At 62.3% G+C, this 20,279-nt stretch overlaps 1 protein-coding gene across 1 annotated transcript; it reads right to left on the bottom strand.

Annotated features, from left to right (window-relative positions):
- Positions 1–7,830: 7,830 nt before the first annotated feature.
- Positions 7,831–19,534, bottom strand: LOC135460916 (sphingomyelin phosphodiesterase 5-like). Its single transcript, XM_064737885.1, has 7 exons — positions 19,406–19,534; positions 17,527–19,166; positions 17,369–17,441; positions 15,212–15,352; positions 12,944–13,033; positions 9,757–9,956; positions 7,831–8,179 (listed from the first exon to the last, which is right to left on the bottom strand). The coding sequence occupies exons 1-7, from the start codon at positions 19,503–19,505 to the stop codon at positions 8,084–8,086; spliced, it is 2,340 nt and encodes a 779-aa protein (XP_064593955.1). The 5' UTR covers positions 19,506–19,534; the 3' UTR covers positions 7,831–8,083.
- Between the last annotated feature and the right edge of the window lie 745 nt (positions 19,535–20,279).

Below are 20,279 nucleotides of genomic sequence, written 5' to 3'. Positions count from 1 at the left end.
CCCCAAATCCCCAAACCCCAAATCCCCAAACCCCAAACCCCCCAAACCCCAAACCCCAAATCCCCCAAACCCCAAATCCCCAAACCCCCAAACCCCAAACCCAAACCCCCAAATCCCCCAAACCCCAAATCCCCAAACCCAAACCTCCAAACCTCCCAAATCCCCAAATCCCCAAATCCCCAAATCCCCAAACCCCCCAAATCCCAAACCCAAATCCCCACCCACCCAAACCCAAACCCCAAATCCAAACCCTAAACCCACAACCCCAAATCCCCAAAACCCCAAACCCCAAACCCCAAATCCCCCAACCCAAACCCCAAACCCAACCCCAAATCCCAATTCCTGACCCCAAACCCCAAATCCCCAAATCCCCAATACCCCAAACCCAAACCCAAATCCCAAACCCCAACATTCCTGACCCAACCCAAATCCCCTGACCCCAAACCCAAAACCCCAAATCCCCCAAACCCCAAATCCCCAAACCCCAAATCCCCAACCCCAAACCCCAAACCCAAATACCCACCCCAAACCCCCAAATCCCAAATCCCCAAATCCCAAACCCCAAATCCAAACCCCACCCAAACCCCAAATCCCCAAATCCCCAAACCCCAAACCCCACACTCCCAAACCCCAAATCACCCAATTCCTGACCCCAACCAAATCCCCAAATCCCCAAACCCCAAACCCCAAACCCCAATCCTGAAACCCCAAACTCCCCAAATCCCAAACCCCAAATCCCCCAAACCCCAAATCCCCAAATCCCACATCCCAAACCCCAAACTCCCAAACCCAAACCCCCAAACCCCAAATCCCCAAACCCCAAATCCCCAAATCCCCAAACCCCAAATCCCACCAAACCCAATTCCTGACCCCCCAAACCCCAAATCCCCAAACCCCAAATCCCAAATCCCCAAATCCCCAAACCCCAAACCCCAAATCCCCAAACCCCAAATCCCCCAAATCCCCAAATCCCCCAACCCCAAATCCCAAATCCAAACCCCCCAACCCCAAACCCCAAATCCCAAACCCCAAACCCCAAACCCCAAATCCCCCAAATCCCCCAACCCCAAACCCCAAATCCCCAATCCCCAAACCCAACCCCAAATCCAACCACCCCAAACCCCAAATCCCCAAATCCCAAACCCCAATTCCTGACCCCAAACCCCAATACCCCAAATCCCACACCCCACACCCAATTGCTGACCCACACCTGCTCTCTCCCCACAGGACGTGTTCCGGCTGCTGACCCCGGGCGGGGGCGGGTTCGGCCCCCCTGAGGACGGGGCTGGGGGCGCCCCCCGGGACCCCCCGGACCCCCAGGACCTGTGGGCCCCCCAGGACCCCCAAAACGCCCCAAACGCCCCAAATCCCCCAAATGCCCCGGCCCCACAGAGCCCACAGGCCCCACAGGCCCCACAGGCCCCACAGGCCTTCCCGGAGCGCGGCAGCGTCTTCGAGTTCCACCAGGCGCAGGAGGCCGTGTGAGACCCCAAAGCGGTTGTGGGGCGCCCCATAGCCTGCTGTGGGGCAGGACAAAATGGTTATGGGCACCCCATAACCTGCTATGGGCAGCCCCAAACCCCAATGTGTGACCCCGAAGCGGTTATGGGGCACCCCAAACCTGCTGTGTGACCCCAAAACGGTTATGGGCACCCCATAACCTGCTGTGTGACCCGAAGCGGTTATGGGGCACCCATAACCTGCTGTGTGACCCCAAAATGGTTATGGGCGCCCCATAGCCTGCTATGGGGCAGGCCAAAACAGTTAGGGGCACCCCATAACCTGCTGTGTGACCCCAAAACGGTTATGGGGCGCCCCATAACCTGCTATGGGGCACCCCATAACCTCCTGTGTGACCCCAAAGCGGTTATGGGGCACCCCATAACCTGCTGTGGGGCAGGCCAAAACGGTTATGGGGCACCCCATAACCTGCTATGGGGCAGGCCAAAACGGTTATGGGCCACCCCATAACCTGCTGTGTGACCCCGAAGTGGTTATGGGGCACCCCATAACCTGCTGTGGGGCAGGCCAAAACGGTTATGGGGCACCCCATAACCTGCTATGGGGCAGGCCAAAACAGTTATGGGCACCCCATAACCTGCTGTGGGGCAGGCCAAAATGGTTATGGGGCACCCCATAACCTGCTGTGGAGCACCCCAAGATGGTTATGGGGCACCCCAAACCTGCTATGGGGCAGGCCAAAATGGTTATGGGGCACCCCAAACCTGCTGTGTGACCCTGAAGTGGTTATGGGGCGCCCCATAACCTGCTGTGTGACCCTGAAGGGGTTATGGGGCGCCCCATAGCCTGCAGTGGGGCAGGCCAAAATGGTTATGGGGCACCCCAAACCTGCTATGGGGCAGGCCAAAATGGTTATGGGGCACCCCATAACCTGCTGTGTGACCCCAAAACGGCTGACACCCCAAACGGCTGTGGGGCACCCCATAACCTCCTGTGTGACCCCAAAATGGTTATGGGGCGCCCCAAAACAGCTGTGGGGTGGTCCCAAAACAGTTATGGGATGGCCCCAAAACAGCTGTGGGGTGGTCCCAAACAGCTGTGGGACCCCAGACCCTGCTACGTGACCCCAAAACGGCTGTGGGGCGCCCCATAACCTCCTGTGGGGCGGCCCAAAACAGCTGTGGGGCAGCTACCCAAAACTACTGTGGGGCAGCCCCATAACCTGCTGTGGGGCAGCCCCAAATCCCTCTGTGTGACCCCAAAACAGTTATGGGGCACCCCAAATCTGCTATGGGGTGGCCCCAAAACGGCTGTGGGGCAGCCCCAAACCAGCTATGGGGCAGCCCCAAAGCCTCCTATGTGCCAGCCCCAAAGCCCACTATGGGGCAGCCCCAAACCGCGCTATGGGGCAGCCCCAAACCTGCTGTGGGGCAGCTCCAAACCTGCTATGGGGCAGCCCCAAACGCTGCTATGGGGCAGCCCCACATTGAGAGATAAGCACAGTCCATAGGGCAGCCCTGGAGCCCGCTATGGGGCAGCCCTGGAGCCCGCTATGGGGCAGCCCCCCACCCACTCCAGCTCTGCACCCCCTCTATGGGGCAGCCCCCTGACCCCGCTATGGGGCAGCCCCCCATCCCATCTATGCACTTCCTATAGGGCACCCGCTATGGGGCAGTCCCCCTTTAGATATGCACAGTCTATGGGGCAGCCCCTCAACCCCTCTATAGGGCACCCCCTCCCAAACCCTGCTATGGGGCAGCCCCCCATCCACTCCAGATAGGCACAGCCTATAGGGCACCCCCTAACTGCACTGTGGGGCAGCTCCCTGACCCCGCTATGGGGCAGCCCCACCTTTAGGTCACCCCTCTACCTCCGCTATGGGGCAGCCCCCCACGCATTGCAGCTCTGCGCAGCCTATAGGGCAGCCCCCCATTGCTAGATAGGCACAGCCTATAGGGCAACCCCCATCCCTGCTATGGGGCAGCCCCCCCTAGATACGCACAGTCCATAGGGCAGCCCCCTAACTCCACTGTGGGGCAGCCCCCAAGCCTGCTATGGGGCAGCCACCCCTCTAGATACGCACAATCCATAGGGCAGCCCCTCACCCAGCTATGGGGCAGCCCCCCATCCCATCTATGCACCTGCTATAGGGCAGCCCCCAACCCTGCTATGGGGCAGCTCCCTAACCCTGCTATAGGGCAGCGCCTTAACCCTGCTATGGGGCAGCCCCCTGCCAAACCCTGCTATGGGGCAGCCCCTCATTTAGATACTCACAATCTATAGGGCAGCCCCTGATGCCCCTATGGGACAGCCCCCTGACCCTGCTATGGGGCAGCCCCCAACCCTGCTATGGGGCAGCCCCTCATTTAGATACTCACAATCTATAGGGCAGACCCCCCATCCCATCTATGCACCTGCTATAGGGCAGCCCCCAAGCCTGCTATGGGGCAGCCCCCTACCTTTAGATACGCACAGTCCATAGGGCAGCCCCTCACCCAGCTATGGGGCAGCCCCCTGACCCTGCTATGGGGCAGCCCCTCATTTAGATACTCACAATCTATAGGGCAGCCCCTGAGCCCGCTATGGGGCAGCCCCTGACCCCGCTATGGGGCAGCCCCTCATTTAGATACTCACAATCTATAGGGCAGCCCTGATGCCCCTATGGGACAGCCCCCTGACCCTGCTATGGGGCAGCCCCCTGACCCTGCTATGGGGCAGCCCCTCATTTAGATACTCACAATCTATAGGGCAGCCCCTGACCCTGCTATGGGACAGCCCCCTGACCCTGCTATGGGGCAGCCCCCTGCCAAACCCTGCTGTGGGGCAGCCCCTCATTTAGATACTCACAATCTATAGGGCAGCCCCCCATCCCCAGCTCAGCCCCTCCATTGGGGGGTCCCAGCTCCCCCCTTTGGGGGTCTCCCCCCAGCTCCCCCCCAGCCTCCAATAAAGCTTCTTGTGCCCCCCAACTCCTGTCTGGTGTCTTGGGGGGGACAGGGACCCCCCCCCAGCCCCACAGAGCCCCCCAGAGCTCTGCCCCACAGATCCGGGGGGCGAACACCGACCCAGTGACCCCAGATCTGGGAATGTGGGGGGATCCCCCCTGTGCCATGGGGATGTGCCAGCCCCAGCAGAGAGAGGCTGGATCAATACTGGATGGAGGCCAGATCAATGCCGGATCAACGCCTGATCAATGCTGGATCAATACTGGATGGAGGCCAGATCAATGCCGGATCAATGCCTGATCAATGCTGGATCAATGGTGGATCAATGCCAAATCAATGCCAGATCAACGCCTGATCAATGCCGGATCAATGCCTGATCAATGCTGGATCAATACTGGATGGAGGCCAGATCAATGCCGGATCAATGCCTGATCAATGCTGGATCAATACTGGATCAACACCTGATCAATGCTGGATCAATGGTGGATCAATGCCAAATCAATACTGAGCAAATGCTGGATCAATGCCGAATCAGTGCCTGATCAATACTGGATCAATACCAGATCAACGCTGGGTCAGTGCCAGATCAACGCCAGATCAATGCCTGATCAATGCTGGATTAATGCCGTATCAATACCACATCAATACTAAGCCAATGACAGATTGACGCTGGTTTGATAGTGGATCAATACGAGATCAATGCCGGATCAATGCTGGTTCAATGCTGGATCAATACTGAGCCAATGATGGATCAATACCAGATCAATGCTGGATCAATGCCAGCTCAATATGGGCTCAAAAGTGAGCCAAGGCCAGACCAATGCCAAATCAATGCATTCCCAATGCATTCCCATTCCCATTCCCATTCCCATCCCCATTCCCATTCCCATTCCCATTCCCCATTCCCCATTCCCATTCCCCATTCCCCATTCCCCATTCCCATTCCCATTCCCATTCCCATTCCCATTCCCATTCCCATTCCCATTCCCATTCCCATTCCCATTCCCATTCCCCATTCCCCATTCCCATTCCCCATTCCCCATTCCCATCCCATTCCCATCCATTCCCATTCCCCATCCCATTCCCCATTCCCATTCCCATTCCCATTCCCCATTCCCATTCCCCATTCCCCATTCCCATTCCCATTCCCCATTCCCATTCCCTTCCATTCCCATTCCCATTCCCATTCCCCATTCCCATTCCCATTCCCCATTCCCATTCCCCATTTCCCATTCCCATTCCCCATTCCCATCCCCATTCCCATTCCCCATTCCCATTCCCAATTTCCCATTCCCTGGACAATCACGTCCCAAACTCAATTAATTTTTTCCAAAATTCCTTCATTCCTTCATCCCAACAGCAGAGCACCAGAGCAAAGCCTGGCTGATGCCAGAGCAGTGCCCAATCAATGCCGGGCCGATCCCGGATCAATACAGATCGATGCTGGATCAATGCCAGATTAATGCCCAATCTGTGCTGCAATGATTCCCGATCAATGTCAGATCAATAGCAGATCAATACTGCCCCAATACCCGATCAGTGCTAGGTCCATCATGGACTGATTCCCAATCAATGTCAGATTAATAGCAGATCAATACTGCCCCAATACCCGATCAATGCTAGGTCCATCATGGACTGATTCCCAATCAATGTCAGATTAATAGCAGATCAATACTGCCCCAATACCTGATCAATGCTGAGTCTATCATTGACTGATTCCTAATCAATGTCAGATCAATAGCAGGCTGATCCTGCCCCAATACCAGATCAATGTCAGATCAATAGCAGGCTGATCCTGCCCTGATACCAGATCAATGTCAGATCAATAGCAGGCTGATCCTGCCCCAATACCAGATCAATGTCAGATCAATAGCAGGCTGATCCTGTGTCAATAAGGGATCAGTGATGGATCCATCCTACACTGATATCAAATCAATGTCAGATCAATAGCAGGCTGATCCTGCCCCAATACCAGATCAATGTCAGATCAATAGCAGATCAATACTGCCCCAATACCAGATCAATGTCAGATCAATAGCAGACTGATTCACTCCAATTCCAGATCAATGTCAGATCAATAGCAGGCTGATCCTGCCCTAATACCAGATCAATGTCAGATCAATAGCAGGCTGATCCTGCCCCAATACCGGATCAATACTGCACCGATCCTGCACCAATATCGGATCAATCCTGCACCAATATGGGATCAATATTGCCCTGATCCTGCCCCTGCAGTGACCGCTGCTGTGTCCAGTGCAGTGACCACTGCTGTGTCCAGGGCTGTGGCCGGAGCCATGGTCACACCAGGGTCAGTGCTGTGTCCAGTGCTGTGTCCATCCCAGTGTCCACTGCTGTGTCCAGTGCTGTGTCCAGTGCTGTGTCCACAGCGGCCAGTGCAGTGTCCAGTGCAGTGACCACTGCTGTGTCCAGTGCTGTGTCCATCCCAGTGTCCACTTCTGTGTCCAGTGCTGTGGCCAGGGCTGTGTCCAGCCCCATGTCCAGACTGTGGCCACTCTCAGGTCCGAGCTGTGTCCATCCCTGTGTCCATCCCTGTGTCCATCCTGGTGTCCATCCCGGTGTCCAGCACTGTGTCCATCCCGGTGTCCAGTCCCAGTGTCCATCCCAGTGTCCAGTCCCATGTCCACCCCAGTGTCCATCCCGGTTTCCAGCCCAGTGTCCAGCCCTGTGTCCATCACAATGTCCATCCCAGTGTCCAGCACCGTGTCCAGCCCCATGTCCATCCCAGTGTCCATCCCCATGTCCATCCCAGTGTCCAGCCCTGTGTCCATCACAATGTCCATCCCCATGTCCATCCCGGTGTCCATCCCAGTGTCCAGCCCAGTGTCCAGCACCATGTCCAGCCCCATGTCCATCCCAGTGTCCATCCCAATGTCCATCCCTGGTGTCCATCCCAGTGTCCAGCCCTGTGTCCATCCCAGTGTCCATCCCAGTGTCCATCCCAATGTCCATCCCTGGTGTCCATCCCAGTGTCCAGCCCCATGTCCATCCCAGTGTCCAGCCCCGTGTCCATCACAATGTCCATCCCAATGTCAATCCCTGGTGTCCATCCCAGTGTCCATCCCCATGTCCATCCCTGGTGTCCATCCCAGTGTCCATCCCAGTGTCCATCCCCGTGTCCAGCCCCATGTCCATCCCAGTGTCCAGTCCCATGTCCACCCCAGTGTCCATCCCGGTTTCCAGCCCAGTGTCCAGCCCTGTGTCCATCACAATGTCCATCCCAATGTCCATCCCTGGTGTCCATCCCAGTGTCCAGCACCGTGTCCATCCCTATGTCCATCCCCGTGTCCATCCCTGTGTCCATCCCTGTGTCCATCCCAGTGTCCATCCCGGTGTCCATCCCTGGTGTCCATCCCATGTCCATCCCAGTGTCCATCCCAGTGTCCAGTCCCATGTCCACCCCAGTGTCCATCCCGGTGTCCAGCCCCGTGTCCATCCCAGTGTCCATCCCTGTGTCCAGCCCCGTGTCCATCCCAGTGTCCATCCCCATGTCCAGCCCTGTGTCCAGCCTGGTGTCCAGAGTGTGGCCACACTCTCAGCTCTGAGCTGTGTCCATCCCGGTGTCCCTCCTGGTGTCCACCCCGGTGTCCATCCCTGTGTCCATCCCGGTGTCCCTCCTGGTGTCCACCCCGGTGTCCAGCGCTGTGTCCGTGCCGGGGTCAGAGGTCAGCGGGCCCCAGGCGCAGCCGCAGGGCCACGGGCAGGTGGTCAGACATTGTGGCCAGCTGGGTGATGACCGAGTACCCGATGACCTCCTGTGGGGACAGAGGGGTCAGGGTGGGGTCACTGGGGTCATGAGGGTCACAGGGGGTTCCCAGTGGTCACTCACAGTGGTCAGTGTGGGGTCACTGGGGTGTTTGCTGTGGGGGTCACTGGGAGGTCCCAGTGGTCACTGAGGACACTGGGGGTCACTCACGGTGGCCAGCACGGGGTCATTGGGGGCGTCCTTGGGGTCCCAGTGGTCACTCACAGTGGTCAGCACGGGGTCACAGGGGTCACTGGGGGGGTCACTGAGGGGTCACTGGGGAGGGGTCAATGGGGGGTCACTGGAGGTCCCAGTGGTCACTCACAGTGGCCAGCTCCTGGTCACAAGGGTCACTGGGGGGGTCACTGGGGGTCTCAGTGGTCACTCACAGTGGTCAGCACAGGGTCACAGGGTCAGTGGGGGGGGTCACTGGGGAGGGGTCAATGGGGGGTCACTGGAGGTCCCAGTGGTCACTCACAGTAGCCAGCATGGGGTCACTGGGGTCAGTGTGGTCACTGTGGGGGTCCCAGGGGTGTCCTGGGGTTCCCAGTGGTCACTCACAGTGGCCAGCTCCTGGTCACAAGGGTCACTGGGGGGGGTCACTGGGGGGGTCTCAGTGGTCACTCACAGTGGTCAGCACGGGGTCACAGGGGTGTCCCAGGGGGCTCAATGGGGGTTCAGTGAGGGGTCATTGGGCTCCTAGTGGTCACTCATGGTGGCCAGTGTGGGTTCCAGGGGTCACTGAGGTCCCAGTGGTCACTCATGGTGGCCAGTGCAGTGTCACTGAGGGGTCCCTGGGGTTCCTAGTGGTCACTCATGGTGGCCAGTGTGGGTTCCAGGGGTCACTGAGGTCCCAGTGGTCACTCATGGTGGCCAGTGTGGGTTCCAGGGGTCACTGAGGTCCCAGTGGTCACTCATGGTGGCCAGTGTGGGTTCCAGGGGTCACTTACAGTGGCCAGAGTGGGGTCCCAGGGAGGTCAATGGGGGTTCAATGAGGGGTCACTGGGGTCGCAGTGGTCACTCATGGTGGTCAGTGTGGAATCCCAGTGGTCACTGGGGGGGTCCCGGGGAGGTCACTGAGGGGTCACTGGGCGAGTCTCAGTGGTCACTCACAGTGGCCAACACGGAGTCCCAGAGGTCACTGAGGGGTCACTGGGAGTTTCCCAGTGGTCACTCACAGTGGTCAGTGTGGAATCCCAGTGGTCACTGGGGGGGGTCACTGAGGGGTCACTGAGGGGTCACTGGGGGGTCATTGGGGGGGTCACTGAGGGGTCACTGGAGGGGTCACTGGAGGGGTCACTGAGGGGTCAGTGGAGAGGTCACTGGGGGTCACTGGGGGGGTCACTGAGGGGTCACTGGAGGGGTCACTGGGGGGTCACTGGGGGGGTCACTGAGGGGTCACTGGGGGGTCATTGGGGGGTCACGGAGGGGGTCACCGAGGGGTCACTGGAGGGGTCACTGGGGGGTCAGTGGAGGGGTCACTGGGGGGGTCACTGAGGGGTCACTGAGGGGTCACTGGAGGGGTCACTGGGGGGTCATTGGGGGGGTCACGGAGGGGGTCACCGAGGGGTCCCAGCGGTCACTCACAGTGGTCAGCGTGGGCCCCCTCCTCAGCAGCGCTCTGTCCACTCTCCGGCCCTGCCACGGCCGCGGGGCCGTCGGGTCCAGGGCCCCGCAGGACAGGATGGGACCGGCCAGGAACCGCTCGCGTCCCCACGGCTCGGACAGTGTCCTGAGGGACATGGGGACAGTGTCCTGAGGGACAGGGGGGACATGGGAACAGTGTCCTGAGGGACAGGGGGACAGTGTCCTGAGGGACAGGGGGACATGGGGACAGTGTCCTGAGGGACAGGGGGACAGGGGGACAGTGTCCTGAGGGGACATGGGGACATGGGGACAGTGTCCTGAGGGACAGGGGGACAGTGTCCTGAGGGACATGGGGACAGTGTCCTGAGGGACAGGGGGACATGGGGACATGGGGACAGTGTCCTGAGGGACAGGGGGACATGGGGACAGTGTCCTGAGGGACATGGGGACAGTGTCCTGAGGGACAGGGGGACATGGGGACATGGGGACAGTGTCCTGAGGGACAGGGGGACAGTGTCCAGAGGGACAGGGGGACAGTGTCCTGAGGGACATGGGGACAGTGTCCTGAGGGACAGGGGGACACAGTGGGACATGGGGACAGTGTCCTGAGGGAGATGGGGACATGGGGACACAGGACAGGATGGGACCGGCCAGGAACCGCTCGCGTCCCCACGGCTCGGACAGTGTCCTGAGGGACAGGGGGACAGTGTCCTGAGGGGACACGTGTGGAACCAGTGGTACAGTGGGGTTCCCGAGGAGGTCACTGGGGGACATGGGGAGTCTCAGTGGTCACAGTGGCAACAGGGTCACAGAGGTCATGAGGTCACTGGGAGTTTCCATGGGTGACTCACAGTGGTCCATGTGGAGATCCACAGTGGACATGGGGGGTACTGAGTGGTCCTGAGGGGTCACGAGGAGGAGGGTACATGGGGGCATGGGGGCATTGGGGGGCACAGGTTGGGACCATGGGGACACAGTGGATCATGGGGACATCAGTGGACATGGGGACATGGGGGGTACATGCGGGTCCATTGGGGGTACACGAGGGCACTGGGGGACACGGGGTCATGGGGTCAATGAGGGCTCACGGGGTGACACAGGGCATGGAGGGTACCACCGGTCCCCCCAGTGGTCACTCCACATCCGTGGTCCCCAGTGGTCCCCCCCATGCACCTCTTCACTCTCCGCTCCTAGGCCAGGGACCTGGGGCTCTCGTGTCCAGCGCAGGAATTGATGGACGGCCGGTACCCTCGCCCGGCTGGACAGTGTCAGGGGAAGAGGAAGGGGACATGGGACATGAGTCGGGGACCGCGGACATGGGGAAGGGGACATGGGAAGGGACAGGGAAGGGAGGTTAGGGAGGGGGACAGTGAGGGGACAGTGGTCCAGGACGGGGACCACCGGAACAGTTCTGAGGGAGGGGGACAGGGGAGTGACCAGGGGAGGGGGACATGGGACAGTGCTGAGCGGGGACCCTGGGGACATAGGGGAGTGCTAGGACAGGGACATGGGACAGGTGAGGGACATGGGGACAGTTCAGAGGACGGGGACCCGGGACATGTCTGAGGGACAGGAAGGGACAGGAGGGGACAGTGTCGAGGGACAGGGGGACATGGCTGGGGACCGGGACAAGGGAAGTGCAGAGGACAGGGACATGGGGACAGGTTGAGGGACAGGGGACATGGGGACATGAGGCGGGTCCCGGAGACAGGGGGGAAGCAGGAGGGGACAGAGGGACAGGGACATGAGCGGGACCCGGGGACAAGTGCTGAGGGACAGGGAAGGGGACATGGAGAGGATCAGGGGACATGAGGGCCGGGGACAGCCTGAGGACACGGGAGGGGACAGGAGGGCACGGAACAGGAGAGGGAAGGAATGGGACAGGGGACATGCGAGGGACAGGAGGACATGGGACAGGTCCACCCGAGGACATAGGGGAATGGGGACAGAGGGGACCAGTGGACATGACAGGGGACCTGGGACATAGGGGGACAGGCCTGGGGACAGGAGGGACACAGAGGGACATGGGGACACAGGGACATGGGGACATGGGGACCGGGACACAGAGGGCCATGGGGACACGGGGACATGGGGAGGGGGCCACGGGACACATGAGTGAGACCACCCCCCCCCGACATGTGGCTGGCGTGTCGGACAGGTACCATTAGTCGGACCTCTGCGACCTCAGGGAGTGGGACAGGAGGGTACCAGGTAGGATGGTGAGGGAGGAGTTGGACGAGACATGCGCTCACCCGGACAAGGGGGGGACAGGAGGGGACAGGGACATGAGCGGGACCCCGGACACAGGGAGGGGACAGGAGGGGACAGGGACATGAGCGGGACCCCGGACATAGGGAGGGGACAGGAGGGGACAGGAGGGGACAGGGACATGAGTGAGACCCCCGACATGTGGAGGGGACAGGGAGGGGACAGGGACATGAGCGGGACCCCGGACATAGGGAGGGGACAGGAGGGGATAGGGAGGGGACATGGAGGGGACAGGGGGGGACAGGGACATGGAGGCGGGAACCCCGGACATAGGGAGGGGACAGGGAAGGGGACAGGAGGGAGAGGGGACAGGGACATGAGTGGGACCCCCGACATGTGGGAAGGAGGGACAGGAGGGGACAGGGACATGAGCGGGACCCCGGACATAGGGAGGGGACAGGAGGGGACAGGAGGGGACAGGGAGGGGACAGGGACATGAGCGGGACCCCGGACACAGGGAGGGGACAGGAGGGACAGGGAGGGGACAGGGACATAACCGGGACCCAGAGCCAGGAGGGGACAGAAAGGGACAGGGGGAGGGAATGAGCGGGACCCGACACAGGGAGGTGAACAGGAGACCCAGGGGACAGGAAGGGACCCAGGAGGGACTAGGAGGGGACAGGAGGGGATCAGGAGGGACAGGAGGGGACAGGGACATGAGTGGGACCCCAGGGCAGGAGGGGACAGGGAGGGGACAGGGAAGAGTGAGACCCGACATGGAGGGGACAGGAGGGGACAGGAGGGGACAGGGACATGAACGCAACCCCAGGGGCCAGGGAGGGGACAGTGGGCTCCCCAGGCACGGGTAACCATGGGGTCCCCGTCCAGAGGTGACACCGGGGTCCCGGGGAGGTGACAGCAGGATCCCTGGGGAGGTGACACTGGGGTCCCCGGCCAGAGGTGACATTGGTGTCCCCACCGATGGCCCAGGGCTGCTCCTGGCCCGAGTCGCGGCATGCCGGGTCCCAGAACTCCTTGAACAGGGCGTGCCGCCGGTTCTGGCTGTCACCTGCCGGGGACACGGCGCTGCTGTCACCCCCGTGTCCCCCCCGATGTCCCCCTCTCCCCGTGTGCCACCCCGTGTCCCCCATCCGGCTGCTCTGTCCCCTGCCTGTGTCCCCACAGTGTCCCCTCCGCATCCCTTTGTGTCCCACATCTCTGTCCCCCGTGTCCCCTCGTGTCCCCTGTCCCCCTCCCTGCGGGTCCCCCCATGTCCCTCCATGTCCCTCCCTGTCCCCATCCCTGTCCATGCCTTTGTGTCCCACACCTCTGCCCCTCCTGTCCCCCATGTCCCCCATGTCCCCTGTCCTTCCCATGTCCCCCATGTCCCTCTGTCCCCCTCGTGTCCCCCCAGCCCTCTGTCCCCCTGCCCCATGTCCCCTATTGTCCCACCCTGTCCCCTGCCCATGTGTCCCCTGTCCCCCTTCCCGTGTCCCCCAGTCCCTGTTGTCCCCTCCCTGTCCCCCCTTCCCTTTGTGTCCACTCCCCCCCATTGTCCCTCTGTCCCTCTGCCCATGTCCCCCGTGTCCCCCTGTCTCCCCTCATGTCCCCCCAGTCCTTCTGTCCCCTGCCCAGTCGTGTCCCCTACGTTTTGTTCCCACACCTCTGTCCCCTGCCTGTGTCCCCCATGTGTCCCCCCGTCTATCCTGTGTCCCCTGTCCCCACTCCCTGTGTCCCCCTGTCCCCTCTGATCCCCCATGTCCCCGTCCCTTCGTGTCCCCCCTCATGTCCCTCTGGTCCCCACCTTGCCCCCCGTGTCCCTCCTTGTCCCCTGTCCCGCCCCTCGTGTCCCCCGTGCCTCCAGCCACCGCTGTCCTTGCCTGTCCCTTTGTTTCCCACACCTCTGTCCCCTCCTGTGTCCCCCGTGTCCCTCCATGTCCCTCTGTCTCCTGCCCATGTTCCTTCATGTCTCACACCTCTGTCCCCCATGTCCCCTGTCCCCGTGTGTCCCCCCGTGTCCCCCATGTGGCCCCATGTCCCTCTGTCCCCGTCCCGTGTCCCCTCGTGTCCCCTGTCCCCCTCCCATGTCCCCCAATGTCCCACACCTCTGCCCCCTGAGTCCCCCCATGTCCCCTGTTCCTCTGTCCCCGGCCCGTGTCCCCCCATGTCCCTCTGTCCCCCTCCCATGTCCCCCCCATGTCCCTCTGTCCCCTGCTCGTGTCCCTTTATTTCCCACACCTCTGTCCCCTCCTGTGTCCCCCATGTCCCCCTGTCCCGTGCCCGTGTCCCCCTGTGTCCCTCTGTCCCCCCATGTCCCCCCATGTCCCCCCATGTCCCCCTGCCCATGTCCCTTTGTGTCCCACACCTCTGCTCCCCCATGCCCCCCTGTGTCCCTCTGTCCCCCTCCCATGTCCCCCAATGTCCCAAACTTCTGCCCCCATGTCCCCCCGTGTCCCTCCATGTCCCCCCGTGTCCCATTGTGTCCCACACCTCTGCCCCCCGTGTCCCCCCGTGTCCCTCTGTCCCTCTGCCCATGTCCCCCGTGTCCCCTGTCTCCCTCTCGTGTCCCCTCATGTCCTTCTGTCCCTCTGCCCATGTCGCCTGTCCCTCTCCTGTGTCCCCCTGTGTCCCACACCCCTGTCCCCTCCTGTGTCCCCCTGTGTCCCACACCTCTGTCCCCTGCCTGTGTCCCCCTGTGTCCCACACCTCTGTCCCTTCCTGTGTCCCCCATGTCCCCCAAACTCCCTGTGTCCCCACAGTGTCCCCTCTGCATCCCCCCATGTCCCCTGTCCCTTCGTGTCCCACACCTCTGTCCTCTGTGTCCCCCCATGTCCCCCCGTGTCCCTCCATGTCCCTCTGTCCCCTGCCCGTGTCCCTTCATGTTCCACACCGCTGTTCCTTGTGTCCCCCCGTGTCCCTCTGTCCCCTGCCCATGTCCCCCGTGTCCCACACCTCCGTCCCCTCCTGTGTCCCCCATGTCCCCCATCTCCCTCTGTCCCCTCCCTGTGTCCCCACAGTGTCCCCTCCGCATCCCCCCATGTCCCCTCGTGTCCCTCCATGTCCCTCTGTCCCCTGCCTGTGTCCCTTCATGTTCCGCACCTCTGTTCCTTGTGTCCCCCCGTGTCCCTCTGTCCCCTGTCCGTGTCCCCCCGTGTCCCTCTGTCCCCTGCCCGTGTCCCCCCCATCCCCCGTGTCCCTCTGTCCCCTGCCCGTGTCCCCCCCATCCCCCCGTGTCCCCTGTCCCCACCGCGGGAGCAGTTGTCGAAGTTGAGGTCCCCGCAGAGGACATCGAAGGCCACCAGGTCCCCAGGCCGGTGCTGGCCATCCCGGAACTCCCGGAGCCACTGGAGCACGCAGGACAGCTGCTGGTCACGGATGGTGGCATCGGCTGGGACAGGGGGACATGGGGACATCATGGGGACATGGGGACATCATGGGGACAGGGACAGACACAGGGACAGACACAGGGACAGGGACACAGGGACAGACACAGGGACAGCTGCTGGTCACGGATGGTGGCATCGGCTGGGACAGGGACACAGAGACATCATGGGGACAGGGACAGACACAGGGACACAGGGACAGACACAGGGACATGGACATGGGGACAGGGACAGACACAGGGACACAGGGACAGACACAGGGACATGAACATGGGGACAGGGACAGACACAGGGACAGACACAGGGACAGCTGCTGGTCACAGATGGTGGCATCAGCTGGGACAGGGACATCATGGGGACATCATGGGGACAGGGACAGACACAGGGACAGACACAGGGACATGGACATGGGGACAGGGACAGACACAGGGACAGACACAGGGACAGCTGCTGGTCACGGATGGTGGCATCGGCTGGGACAGGGACACAGGGACATCATGGGGACATCATGGGGACATCATGGGGACAGGGACAGACACAGGGACACAGGGACAGACACAGGGACAGCTGCTGGTCACGGATGGTGGCATCGGCTGGGACAGGGACACGGGGACATCATGGGGACAGGGACAAACACAGGGACACAGGGACAGACACAGGGGCAGCTGCTGGTCACAGATGGTGGCATCAGCTGGGACAGGGAGACATGGGGACATCATGGGGACAGGGACAAACACAGGGACATGAACATGGGGACAGGGACAGACACAGGGACGGACACAGGGACAGCTGCTGGTCACGGATGGTGGCATCGGCTGGGACAGGGACACAGGGACATCATGGGGACAGGGACAGACACAGGGACACAGGGACATGGACATGGGGACAGGGACAGACACAGGGACAGACACAGGGACAGCTGCTGGTCACGGATGGTGGCATCGGCTGGGACAGGGACATGGGGACATCATGGGGACATGGAGACATCATGGGGACAGGGACAGACACAGGGACACAGGGACAGCCACAGGGACAGCTGCTCATCATGGATGGTGGCATCGGCTGGGACAGGGACAGGGGGACATCATGGGGACATCATGGGGACAGGGACAGACACAGGGACACAGACATGGACACAGGGACACAGGGACAGACACAGGGACATGAACATGGGGACAGGGACAGACACAGGGACAGCTGCTGGTCATGGATGGTGGCATTGGCTGGGACAGGGACACAGGGACATCATGGGGACATGGGGACAGGGACATGGGGACACGGGGACACAGGGACACGTACAGACACTGGGACAGGGGCATGGGACATGGGACACGGGACATGGGGACATGGGGACATGAGGACATGGACACGGGGACACATACAGACACAGGGGTAGGAACACAGGGACATAGGGACACGTATGGACACTGGGACAGGGACACGGGACATGGGGACATGGACGTGGGGACACGGGGACACATACAGATACAGGAATGGGGACATGAGGACATGGGGGCATGGACATGGGGACATGGACAGACACCAGGACAGGGACACAGGACATGGGGACAGACAGTGATGGGGACACAGGGACACACAGGTGTATATGGACAATGGGGGACATGGGGACACAGAGGGACAGACGCCGGGACACTGGGGACAGGGGGACACAGACACATGGGTGCAAGGGAACACAGACACGAGGACATGGGGACAGGGGGACACACAGACACTTGGGGACATGGGGACACATGAACACGGACACAAGGACATGGGGACAGGGGGACACACAGATACTTGGGGACATGGGGACACATGAACACGGACACAAGGACACAAGGACATGGGGACACACGGACACACACATGGGGACGCGTGGACAGATGGACACACAGATGTGGTGGGAAACAAACACCTGGACACAGCAGGACAAGGACACCTGGACACACCTGGACAACACCCCAAGGCCCCCCAATGTCCCCTCCAGTGTCCCCCCACGCCGTCACCGTGTCCCCACTCACCCGCGGGCGCCTGCAGGTGGGTGCAGCCCAGGTACCCCACGACGCGCCGGCCTCTCCCCATCCCCAACAGCACCTGGCGGGGACACCAACCCCATGTCACATGTCACCTCAGCCCCGTGTCACCCCCTCAGGTGTCCCCCCAGGTGTCGCCCCCTCACCTGTGCCACCAGCAGCCCCTTGTTGGCCAGCGCGTCCTCGCGGGCGGCGTTGGGGAAGGGCAGGAAGCGGGCGGCCAGCAGCGGGAAGCGGCTGCCCAGGAGGAGCCCGCTGCCCAGCGCCCGCAGCCGCCCGCAGCGCCACCCGCCCGGCCCCACGCCCCACAGCACGTGCGGGAAGCGCCGCCCCAGCTGCCGGCGCAGCGCGGCGGCCGCGGCGCCGTCAAACACCTCCTGCAGGCACACGAAGTCCACGTCCGGCGGGATGCGGGCGCTCAGCACCGGGGGCATGGGGTCGGCCAGCGGGATCGGCCGCTCCGGCCCCGCGCTGGACATTGGGCATGGAGCGGCTCCCAGGGTTGGGGTGGTCATCGGTGTTGGGGTGGTCATCGGTGTTGGGTTGGTCATTGGCGTTGGGCTGGCCCTCAGTCTTGAGTTGGTCATTGGTGTTGGGTTGGTCGTCCAGGTTGAGTTGGTCATCGGTGTTGGGTTGGTCATTGGAGTTGGGTTGGTCATCCATGTTGAGTCGGTCATTGGTGTTGGGTTGGTCATTGGAGTTGGGTTGGCCCTCAGTCTTGAGTTGGTCATTGGTGTTGGGTTGGTCATTGGAGTTGGGTTGGTCATCCATGTTGAGTCGGTCATTGGTGTTGGGCTGGTCATTGGAGTTGGGTTGGTCATCGGTGTTGGGCTGGCCCTCAGTCTTGAGTTGGTCATTGGAGTTGGGTTGGTCATCCGTGTTGAGTTATCCATCAATGTTGGGTTGTCCATCAATGTTGGGTTGTCCATCAATGTTGGGTTGGTCACCCATGTTGAGTTGTCCATAAATGTTGGGTTGGTCACCCATGTTGAGTCAGTCATTGCAGCTGGGTTGGTCATCCATGTTGGGTTGCCCATTGGCGTTGGGTTGCCCACCGGCATCTCCGCCCATTCCATCGTGCCGTCCACTCTCTCCGCCGGCCCGGCCACCCTCCACGCGTCCCCCCTGGCATCCCCACCCGGGTGCCCCCGCGCCGCGGTGCCCCCGTACCCGCGGCCCCTCCGTGGCTCCAGCAGCCCACGCCGGTGTCCGGCCGGCTCCGCGGGCGCTCCGGCCGCCAGCACCCGCCCGATGAGCGCCGCCCGGCGCCGCGTGTCGCTCAGGTTGCTGAAGCGCGCCAGCCCGCTGGGCAGCAGGCACACGTTGGCCGTCAGGAAGGTGAAGCCGCGCGCTCGCCGCGGGTCCCAGGGCTCGGCCGTGGCCGTGCTGACCGTGTGCTGGTGGACAAATGACCGGCGCTTGGCCTGCGCCGGGAGCCACAGCAGCAGCCCCAGCAGTGCCGGTGGCAGCGCCAGCACCAGCGCCAGAACCAGCGCCAGAACCAGCACCGGTGCCAGCAGCACCCGGGCACCCACGGCCAGGCATTGCCAGGCCCGGTGCCGCCGCCAGCGTGCCCGCTGTGCCGTGGTGGGCACCAGCAGCGCCAGCAGCCAGTCCAGCGCCCAGTACCCGGGGGTCAGCAGCGCTTCGGCCACTGCGGCCATTGCGGCCAGTGTCCGGCTGGGGAAGGGAGTGTCCGGCAGAGTGGACGGGGGTGGCCACGGCATTGGGGTGTCCTCGGTGTCCCCCTGGAGGGGTTGGGAGGCTTGGAGGCAGATGGCACAACCTGTGGGGAGAGGTCTCGGTGAGGGCAGGGGGACCCTGGGCATGTCCCTGTCACCGGATGGAGCGGGACCCTCCGTGACCCCCGTGGGAAAATGGGGCCTGACCCCCTCCGGGAGTCCTGGTCAGCGTGGGACACTCCTGTGGCCGGAGTGCGACCCGGCCCCATCCAGGCCACCACCGTGGGGACGTCCCCGGACCCCCCCCCAAATCCCAAATCCCAAATCCCCGTGGGAAACTCACGCGGCCGCAGCGCGACCCCCCCGCACCATCCCGGCCACCGTGGGAAACTCCTGCGGCCACCGTGGGAATGTCCGGTGGGAGTGTCCCCTGGCCGGGCCATCCCCCGCGTCCCCGGTGCCACCGTGGGAATGTCCCCAGCGGTCACCGTGGGAATGTCCAGCGGCAATGCAATGTCCCCTGCCCGGGACCCTCCCCCTGTCCGGATGGGGGTGACGGACACGGAACCCCTCCCCTCCCTCTCGGTGTCCCCTCCCCGGGACCCCCGAGGCCACCTCAGGTGGGCGGGGACGCTCCGGTCCCCACCTGCGCCCCCAGCCCCGCCCCTTCCGCAGCCGCCCCCTCACCTGTGCCCGGGTTTGGGGGGGGTCTGGAGGCACCGGGACCCTGCTCAGGGTGAGGCAGGACAGGTGAGGCCCGAACCTTGAGCCCGGCCAGGTGAGGCCAGGCCCCTCCCCTTGTCCAGGTGAGTCCCGGCTCCTCCCCTTGGCCAGGTGAGTCCTGATCCTGGCCAGGTGAGCCCAGGCCCCTCCCCTTGTCCAGGTGAGTCCTGGTGGATCAGCCTGTCCAGGTGAGTCCAGGCCCCTCCCCTTGCCCAGGTGAGTCCTGGTGGATCAGCCTGGCCAGGTGAGTCCCGGCCCCTCCCCTTGTCCAGGTGAGTCCCGGCTCCTCCCCTTGGCCAGGTGAGTCCTGATCCCATCCAGGTGAGCCCAGGCCCCTCCCCTTGTCCAGGTGAGTCTGGTGGATCAGCCTGTCAGTGAGCCCAGGCCCTCCCCTTGTCCAGGTAGTCCTGGTGGATCAGCCTGGCCAGGTGAGTCCCGGCTCCTCCCCTTGGCCAGGTGAGTCCTGATCCCATCCAGGTGAGCCCAGGCCCCTC

This window comes from Zonotrichia leucophrys, unplaced genomic scaffold (assembly GCF_028769735.1).
Source record: "Zonotrichia leucophrys gambelii isolate GWCS_2022_RI unplaced genomic scaffold, RI_Zleu_2.0 Scaffold_126_132196, whole genome shotgun sequence".
Lineage (NCBI taxonomy): Eukaryota > Metazoa > Chordata > Aves > Passeriformes > Passerellidae > Zonotrichia > Zonotrichia leucophrys.
The sequence above is the reverse complement of the archived record's forward strand: the minus strand, read 5'-3'. Positions and strand labels throughout refer to the sequence as shown.